The following is a 9,929-nucleotide window of genomic DNA, read 5'->3' as shown; positions in this document are numbered from 1 at the left end:
TTCCCAGTCACTGATTGGAATAGAGGCCGTGGATTCCCAGAATGCTGCTGATCCTTTTCTCCATATCCCTGTGTTTTTCCCGGGTCTCTCCCGGTAAGTACAGAATTCATCCTTCCAATCTCACTCTCTTTCTCTGCCACTTTCACTTCTCCAGCTCAGGGTCTGGGCAGGAAATTCCCTGCGATTTTCCTGGGGGTGGGACTGTCTGTGAGTGCGGGGAATGTGTGTCGGTATATTGCACTCACAGGGGAGAGCTCACTTTGTCTGTCCAGCTTTGTATTTTTTGCTCTCCATATCTCTCTCTCCTCATCACTCTCTCTCTGTCTCTCTCTCTGTCTCTTTCTATCTCTGAGTGTGTGTCTTTCTTTCTCTCACTCTCTATCTCTGTGTCTGTCTCTATCTCTCTCTGTCTATCTCAAACTGTCTCTCTCACTCTCTCTCTCTCTCTCTCTGTCTCTTTCCATCTCTGAGTGTGTGTCTTTCTTTCTCTCTCTCTCTCTCTGTCTGTATCTGTCTCTCTCTCTCTCTGTCTATCTCTAACTGTCTCTCTCCCTCTGTCTCTCTCTCTCCCTCTTTCTCTTTCTATCTCTGAGTGCCTCTCTCTCTCTCTGTCTCTCTCGCCCCGGTGCAGTGATATTAACAGAGGACATCATTTGAGATGAGCTGAGTAAAAGTGATCATAAGAAAATTTACTGCTCACAAACAGTGTGACAATGTGGGACTTGCTGTCCAAACAACATCCACTGGGTGTGCAACAAGGAGAGGGATGTTTACATTGGAAATAATGGCATTAAGGAATATGGAGAAAGGAGAGGGAATTGGGATTAGAGTTTCAGCAACCATGGCAACAAGAAATCTCAGTGGAGGCTCAATAGGCCATTGTCCGACATTTATTCCTCTGTTCCTACTACGTACCCCGACCTGCGAACACGTGGGTTCGATTCTCAGTGTTTTACAAAGGAAATATGATATTTTTCGACTGGGACAGTTGTTGGTGTGATTGGGGATTGTCGGTGTGATTGGGGATTGTCGGCGTGATTGGGGATTGTCGGTGTGATTGGGGATTGTCGGCGTGATTGGGGATTGTCGGCGTGATTGGGGATTGTCGGTGTGATTGGGGATTGTCGGTGTGATTGGGGATTGTCGCCGTGATTGGAGATTGTGGTTGTGATTGGGGATTGTGGGTGTGATTGGGGATTGTCGGTGTGATTGGGGATTGTCGGTGTGATTGGAGATTGTCGGCGTGATTGGGGACTGTCGGTGTGATTGTGGATTGTCGGTGTGATTGGGGATTGTCGGTGTGATTGGGGATTGTCGGTGTGATTGGGGATTGTCGGTGTGATTGGGGATTGTCGGTGTGATTGGGGATTGTCGGTGTGATTGTGGATTGTCGGTGTGATTGGGGATTGTCGGTGTGATTGGGGATTGTCGGTGTGATTGGGGATTGTTGGTGTGATTGGGGATTGGGGATTGTCGGCGTGTTTGGGGATTGTCGGCGTGATTGGGGATTGTCGGTGTGATTGGGGATTGTCGGTGTGATTGGGGATTGTCGGTGTGATTGGGGATTGTCGGTGTGATTCGGAATTGTCGGTGTGATTGGGGATTGTCGGTGTGATTGGAGATTGTCGGTGTGATTGGGGATTGTCGTTGTGATTGGGGATTGTCGGTGTGATTGGAGATTGTCGGTGTGATTGGGGATTGTCGGTGTGATTGGAGATTGTGGGTGTGATTGGGGATTGTGGGTGTGATTGGGGATTGTCGATGTGATTGGGGATTGTGGGTGCGATTGGGGATTGTGGGTGTGATTGGAGATTGTCGGCGTGATTGGGGATTGTGGGTGTGATTGCGGATTGTCGGTGTGATTGGGGATTGTCAGCGTGTTTGGGGATTGTCGGCACGATTGGGGATTGTCGGCGTGATTGGGGATTGTCGGCGTGATTGGGGATTGTCGGCGTGATTGGAGATTGTGGGTGTGATTGGGGATTGTCGGTGTGATTCGAGATTGTCGGCGTGATTGGGGATTGTCGGTGTGATTGGAGATTGTCGGCGTGATTGGAGATTGTCGGCGTGATTGGAGATTGTCGGAGTGATTGGGGATTGTCGGCGTGATTGGAGATTGTCGGCGTGATTGGAGATTGGGGATTGTCGGTGTGATTGGAGATTGTCGGCGTGATTGGAGATTGTCGGCGTGATTGGGGATTGTCGGCGTGATTGGGGATTGTCGGCGTGATTGGGGATTGTCGGCGTGATTGGGGATTGTCGGCGTGATTGGGGATTGTCGGCGTGATTGGGGATTGTCGGCGTGATTGGGGATTGTCGGCGTGATTGGGGATTGTCGGCGTGATTGGGGATTGTCGGCGTGATTGGGGATTGTCGGCGTGATTGGAGATTGTCGGCGTGATTGGAGATTGTCGGCGTGATTGGAGATTGTCGGCGTGATTGGGGATTGTCGGCGTGATTGGGGATTGTCGGCGTGATTGGAGATTGTCGGCGTGATTGGGGATTGTCGGCGTGATTGGAGATTGTCGGCGTGATTGGAGATTGTCGGCGTGATTGGAGATTGTCGGCGTGATTGGGGATTGTCGGCGTGATTGGGGATTGTCGGTGTGATTGGGGATTGTCGGTGTGATTGGGGATTGGAGATTGTCGGTGTGATTGGAGATTGTCGGTGTGATTGGGGATTGTCGGTGTGATTGGGGATTGTCGGTGTGATTGCAGATTGTCGGTGTGATTGGGGATTGTCGGCGTGATTGGGGATTGTCGGCGTGATTGGGGATTGTCGGTGTGATTGGGGATTGTCGGTGTGATTGGAGATTGTCGGTGTGATTGGGGATTGTCGGTGTGATTGGGGATTGTCGGTGTGATTGGAGATTGTCGGTGTGATTGGGGATTGTCGGTGTGATTGGGGATTGTCGGTGTGATTGGGGATCGTCGGTGTGATTGGGGATTGTCGGTGTGATTGGGGATTGTCGGTGTGATTGGGGATTGCGGATTGTCGGCGTGATTGGGGATTGTCGGCGTGATTGGGGATTGTCGGCGTGTTTGGGGATTGTCGGCGTGATTGGGGATTGTCAGCGTGATTGGAGATTGTCGGTGTGATTGGAGATTGTCGGCGTGATTGGAGATTGTCGGCGTGATTGGGGATTGTCGGCGTGATTGGGGATTGTCGGCGTGATTGGGGATTGTCGGCGTGATTGGGGATTGTCGGTGTGATTGGAGATTGTCGGTGTGATTGGAGATTGTCGGCGTGATTGGAGATTGTGGGTGTGATTGGGGATTGTTGGTGTGATTGGGGATTGTGGGTGCGATTGGGGATTGTGGGTGTGATTGGAGATTGTCGGCGTGATTGGGGATTCTGGGCGTGATTGCGGATTGTCGGTGTGATTGGGGATTGTCGGCGTGTTTGGGGATTGTCGGCGTTATTGGGGATTGTCGGCGTGATTGGAGATTGTCGGTGTGATTGGAGATTGTCGGCGTGATTGGAGATTGTCGGCGTGATTGGGGATTGTCGGCGTGATTGGAGATTGTCGGCGTGATTGGGGATTGTCGGCGTGATTGGGGATTGTCGGCGTGATTGGGGATTGTCGGCGTGATTGGGGATTGTCGGCGTGATTGGGGATTGTCGGCGTGATTGGGGATTGTCGGCGTGATTGGGGATTGTCGGCGTGATTGGGGATTGTCGGCGTGATTGGGGATTGTCGGCGTGATTGGGGATTGTCGGCGTGATTGGGGATTGTCGGCGTGATTGGAGATTGTCGGCGTGATTGGAGATTGTCGGCGTGATTGGGGATTGTCGGCGTGATTGGGGATTGTCGGCGTGATTGGAGATTGTCGGCGTGATTGGGGATTGTCGGCGTGATTGGGGATTGTCGGCGTGATTGGAGATTGTCGGTGTGATTGGGGATTGTCGATGTGATTGGGGATTGTGGGTGTGATTGGAGATTGTCGGTGTGATTGGAGATTGTCGGTGTGATTGGGGATTGTCGGTGTGATTGGGGATTGTCGGTGTGATTGCAGATTGTCGGCGTGATTGGGGATTGTCGGTGTGATTGGAGATTGTGGGTGTGATTGGAGATTGTCGGTGTGATTGGAGATTGTCGGCGTGATTAGGGATTGTCGGCGTGATTGGGGATTGGAGATTGTCGGTGTGATTGGAGATTGTCGGTGTGATTGGGGATTGTCGGTGTGATTGGGGATTGTCGGTGTGATTGGGGATTGTCGGTGTGATTGCAGATTGTCGGCGTGATTGGGGATTGTCGGCGTGATTGGGGATTGTCGGCGTGATTGGGGATTGTCGGCGTGATTGGAGATTGTCGGCGTGATTGGAGATTGTGGGTGTGATTGGAGATTGTCGGTGTGATTGGAGATTGTCGGTGTGATTGGGGATTGTCGGTGGGATTGGGGATTGTCGGTGGGATTGGGGATTGTCGGTGTGATTGGAGATTGTCGGTGTGATTGGAGATTGTCGGTGTGATTGGAGATTGTCGGTGTGATTGGGGATTGTCGGTGTGATTGGGGATTGTGGGTGTGATTGGGGATTGTCGGCGTGGTTGGGGATTGTCGGCGTGATTGGAGATTGTCGGCGTGATTGGGGATTGTCGGCGTGATTGGGGATTGTCGGCGTGGTTGGGGATTGTCGGCGTGATTGGAGATTGTGGGTGTGATTGGAGATTGTCGGCGTGATTGGAGATTGTCGGTGTGATTGGGGATTGTCGGCGTGATTGGAGATTGTGGGTGTGATTGGAGATTGTCGGCGTGATTGGGGATTGTCGGCGTGATTGGAGATTGTCGGTGTGATTGGGGATTGTCGATGTGATTGGGGATTGTCGGTGTGATTGGGGATTGTGGGTGTGATTGGAGATTGTCGGTGTGATTGGAGATTGTCGGTGTGATTGGGGATTGTCGGTGTGATTGGAGATTGTCGGCGTGATTGGAGATTGTCGGCGTGATTGGGGATTGTCGGCGTGATTGGGGATTGTCGGCGTGATTGGGGATTGTCGGCGTGATTGGAGATTGTCGGTGTGATTGGGGATTGTCGATGTGATTGGGGATTGTCGGTGTGATTGGGGATTGTCGGTGTGATTGGAGATTGTCGGTGTGATTGGGGATTGTCGGTGTGATTGGGGATTGTCGGTGTGATTGCAGATTGTCGGTGTGATTGGGGATTGTCGGCGTGATTGGGGATTGTCGGCGTGATTGGGGATTGGAGATTGTCGGTGTGATTGGAGATTGTCGGTGTGATTGGGGATTGTCGGTGTGATTGGGGATTGTCGGTGTGATTGGGGATTGTCGGTGTGATTGCAGATTGTCGGCGTGATTGGGGATTGTCGGCGTGATTGGGGATTGTCGGCGTGATTGGGGATTGTCGGCGTGATTGGAGATTGTCGGCGTGATTGGAGATTGTGGGTGTGATTGGAGATTGTCGGTGTGATTGGAGATTGTCGGTGTGATTGGGGATTGTCGGTGGGATTGGGGATTGTCGGTGGGATTGGGGATTGTCGGTGTGATTGGAGATTGTCGGTGTGATTGGAGATTGTCGGTGTGATTGGAGATTGTCGGTGTGATTGGGGATTGTCGGTGTGATTGGGGATTGTGGGTATGATTTGGGATTGTCGGCGTGATTGGGGATTGTCGGCGTGATTGGGGATTGTCGGCGTGATTGGGGATTGTCGGCGTGATTGGGGATTGTTGGAGTGATTGGGGATTGTCGGTGTGATTGGGGATTGTGGGTGTGATTGGGGATTGGGGATTGTTGGTGTGATTGGGGATTGGAGATTGTCGGCGTGATTGGGGATTGTCGGCGTGATTGGGGATTGTCGGCGTGATTGGGGATTGTGGGTGTGATTGGGGATTGGAGATTGTCGGCGTGATTGGGGATTGTCGGCGTGATTGGGGATTGTCGGCGTGATTGGGGATTGTCGGCGTGATTGGGGATTGTCGGCGTGATTGGAGATTGTCGGCGTGATTGGAGATTGTGGGTGTGATTGGGGATTGTGGGTGTGATTGGGGATTGTCGGTGTGATTTGGGATTGTCGGTGTGATTGGGGATTGTCGGTGTGATTGGGGATTGTGGGTGTGATTGGGGATTGGGGATTGTTGGTGTGATTGGAGATCGTCGGTGTGATTGGGGATCGTCGGTGTGATTGGGGATTGGGGATTGTTGGTGTGATTGGGGATTGTCGGTGCGATTGGGGATTGTCGGTGTGATTGGAGATTGTCGGTGTGATTGGGGATTGTCGGTGTGATTGGGGATTGTCGGTGTGATTGGGGATTGTGGGTGTGATTGGAGATTGTCGGTGTGATTGGAGATTGTCGGTGTGATTGGGGATTGTCGGTGTGATTGGAGATTGTCGGTGTGATTGGGGATTGTCGGTGTGATTGGGGATTGTCGGTGTGATTGGGGATTGTGGGTGTGATTGGAGATTGTGGGTGTGATTGGAGATTGTGGGTGTGATTGGGGATTGTCGGTGTGATTGGGGATTGTGGGTGTGATTGGAGATTGTGGGTGTGATTGGGGATTGTCGGTGTGATTGGGGATTGTGGGTGTGATTGGAGATTGTCGGTGTGATTGGGGATTGTCAGTGTGATTGGGGATTGTCGGCGTGATTGGAGATTGTCGGTGTGATTGGGGATTGGGGATTGTCGGTGTGATTGGGGATTGTCGGTGTAATTGGGGATTGGGGATTGTCGGTGTGATTGGGGATTGTCGGTGTGATTGGAGATTGTCGGTGTGATTGGAGATTGTCGGTGTGATTGGGGATTGGGGATTGTCGGTGTGATTGGGGATTGTCGGTGTGATTGGAGATTGTCGGTGTGATTGGGGATTGTCGGTGTGATTGGGGATTGTCGGTGTGATTGGAGATTGTCGGTGTGATTGGGGATTGTCGGTGTGATTGGAGATTGTCGGTGTGATTGGGGATTGTCGGTGTGATTGGGAATTGTCGGTGTGATTGGGGATTGTCGGTGTGATTGGGGATTGTCGGTGTGATTGGGGATTGTCGGTGTGATTGGAGATTGTCGGTGTGATTGGAGATTGTCGGTGTGATTGGGGATTGTCGGTGTGATTGGGGATTGTCGGCGTGATTGGAGATTGTCGGTGTGATTGGGGATTGGGGATTGTCGGTGTGATTGGGGATTGTCGGTGTGATTGGGGATTGGGGATTGTCGGTGTGATTGGGGATTGTCGGTGTGATTGGAGATTGTCGGTGTGATTGGAGATTGTCGGTGTGATTGGGGATTGGGGATTGTCGGTGTGATTGGGGATTGTCGGTGTGATTGGAGATTGTCGGTGTGATTGGGGATTGTCGGTGTGATTGGAGATTGTCGGTGTGATTGGGGATTGTCGGTGTGATTGGGGATTGTCGGTGTGATTGGAGATTGTCGGTGTGATTGGGAATTGTCGGTGTGATTGGGGATTGTCGGTGTGATTGGAGATTGTCGGTGTGATTGGGAATTGTCGGTGTGATTGGGGATTGTCGGTGTGATTGGGGATTGTCGGTGTGATTGGAGATTGTCGGTGTGATTGGGGATTGTCGGTGTGGTTGGAGATTGTCGGTGTGTTTGGGGATTGTCGGTGTGATTGGAGATTGTCGGTGTGATTGAGGATTGTCGGTGTGATTGGAGATTGTCGGTGTGATTGGGGATTGTCGGTGTGATTGGAGATTGTCGGTGTGATTGAGAATTGTCGGTGTGATTGGGGATTGTCGTTGTGATTGGAGATTGTCGGTGTGATTGGGAATTGTCGGTGTGATCGGGGATTGTCGGTGTGAAGCAATCTGATCATTTGGAGGGTCAGATTTGAACCAATCAGATTCTGTTTTAGTCATTGAGTCATGGAGTCATCGAGTTATCCAGCACGGATAGAGGCCCTTCGGCCCATCGTGTCCGCGCCGGCCATCAGCCCTGTCTACTCTGATCCCATATTCCAGCATTTGGTCCGTAGCCTTGTATGCTATGGCATTTCAAGTGCTCATCTAATTGCTTCTTGAATGTTGTGAGGGTTCCTGCCTCCACAACACTTTCAGGCAGTGAGTTCCAGACTCCAACCACCCTCTGGGTGAAAAAGTTCTTTCTCAAATCCCATCTAAACCTCCCGCCTTTTACCTTGAATCTCTGTCCCCTTGTTATAGAACCCTCAACGAAGGGAAAAAGCTCCTTAGTATCCATCCTATCTGTGCCCCTCATAATTTTGTACACCTCAATCATGTCCCCCCTCAGCCTCCTCTGCTCCAAGGAAAACAAACCCAATCTTCCCAGTCTCTCTTCATAGCTGAAGCGCTCCAGCCCTGGTAACATCCTGGTGAATCTCCTCTGCACCCTCTCCAAAGCAATCACATCCTTCCTGTAGTGTGGCGACCAGAACTGCACACAGTACTCCAGCTGTGGCCTAACCAGTGTTTTATACAGCTCCATCATAACCTCCTTGCTCTTATATTCTATGCCTCGGCTAATAAAGGCAAGTATCCCATATGCCTTCTTTACTACCTTATCTACCTGTTCCGCCGCCTTCAGGGATCTGTGAACTTGCACACCAAGATCCCTCTGACCCTCTGTCTTGCCTAGGGTCCTCCCATTCATTGTGTATTCCCTTGCCTTGTTAGTCCCTCCAAAGTGCATCACCTCGCACTTTTCTGGGTTAAATTCCATTTGCCACTGTTCCGCCCATCTGACCAACCCATCTATATCGTCCTGCAGACTGAGGCTATCCTCCTCGCTATTTACCACCCTACCAATTTTTGTATCATCAGCGAACTTACTGATCATACCTTTTACATTCATATCCAAGTCATTAATGTAGACCACAAACAGCAAGGGACCCAGCACCGATCCCTGTGGTACCCCACTGGCCACAGGCTTCCAGTCACAAAAACAACCTTCGACCATCACCCTCTGCCTTCTGCCACGAAGCCAGTTTTGTATCCAAAGTGCCAAGGCACCCTGGATTCCATGGGCTCATACCTTCTTGACCAGTCTCCTGTGGGGGACTTTATCGAAGGCCTTACTGAAATCCATGTATACCACATCCACTGCGTTACCCTCATCCACACGCCTAGTCACCCCCTCAAAAAATTCAATCAAATTAGTCAGACATGATCTTCCCTTGACAAAGCCATGTTGACTATCCCTGATTAATCCTTGCTTCTCCAAGTGGAGACTAATTTTGTCCTTCCATTGTTGCCCAGAAAGTTGAGGCAGAAACATTTAAATGGAGCTCTTGGTTTCTGAAAGTCTCAGTTACTGAAAGGAACTTTCTGCTGCCTGCCTGGCTGTTGTCTTGTCTGAAGACTCATTTTCTTCAGTACTGATTGCAGTTGCTTTTTTAGATCTGCTCGATGTTCCCTGGTGTGATTACAATTCCCAAATCCCTGGCCATCTTTCCCGCAACTCCATGTTTGAATCTCTCCAATCAGGTTCCCGTCTCTTTCACAGTACTGAAACGGCCCTTATCAAAGTCACAAATGACATTCTCTGAGACTGTGACCGTGGTGAACTATCCCTCCTCATCCTTCTCCACCTCTCTGTAGCCTTTTGCCTATCCACTCGTGGACAGTATCCTGCAATGGCTTCTCTTCCCATCCATTCCCATTCCCACACCGTTACCTCTGGATTCCTCCAAGGATCAATCCTGGGCCCCTTCTTATTTCTCATCTACATGCTGCCTCTTGACGACATCATCTGAAGACAAGACGTCAGGTTCTGCATGTACACTGACCTCACCCAGCTCTACCACCTACTTCCACCTCTGTAACATCGCCCGTCTCCCCCCCTGCCTCAGCCCTTCTGCCGCTGAAACCCTCCTCCATTCCTTTGCTATCTCTAGACGTGACTATCCCATTGCTTTCCTGGCCGGCCTCCCACCTTCCACCCTCCGTAAACTTGAGCTCATCCAAAACTCTACTGCTTGTACCTCCTACACTGCAGTGATCCCC

The 9,929-nt window shown here is 51.0% G+C and overlaps 1 protein-coding gene across 15 annotated transcripts in view; it reads left to right on the top strand.

Moving 5' to 3' along the window:
- The first annotated feature begins 4 nt into the window (after positions 1-4).
- Positions 5-9,929, top strand: part of LOC137310508 (class I histocompatibility antigen, F10 alpha chain-like) — a 32,267-nt gene continuing 22,342 nt past the window's right edge. For all 15 annotated transcript variants that reach the window (XR_010960133.1, XM_067978267.1, XM_067978263.1 and 12 more), the window contains exon 1: positions 5-93. Coding sequence is in view for 14 of the 15 variants with exons in the window: in XM_067978267.1 (XP_067834368.1) it covers positions 42-93 (52 nt within the window). In the remaining variant the exon portion in view is untranslated. The remainder of the gene's footprint in view (positions 94-9,929) is intronic.

Source organism: Heptranchias perlo, unplaced genomic scaffold (genome assembly GCF_035084215.1).
Source record: "Heptranchias perlo isolate sHepPer1 unplaced genomic scaffold, sHepPer1.hap1 HAP1_SCAFFOLD_256, whole genome shotgun sequence".
NCBI classification, from domain to species: Eukaryota; Metazoa; Chordata; class Chondrichthyes; order Hexanchiformes; family Hexanchidae; genus Heptranchias; species Heptranchias perlo.
This window is presented reverse-complemented; position numbering and strand designations above follow the sequence as displayed.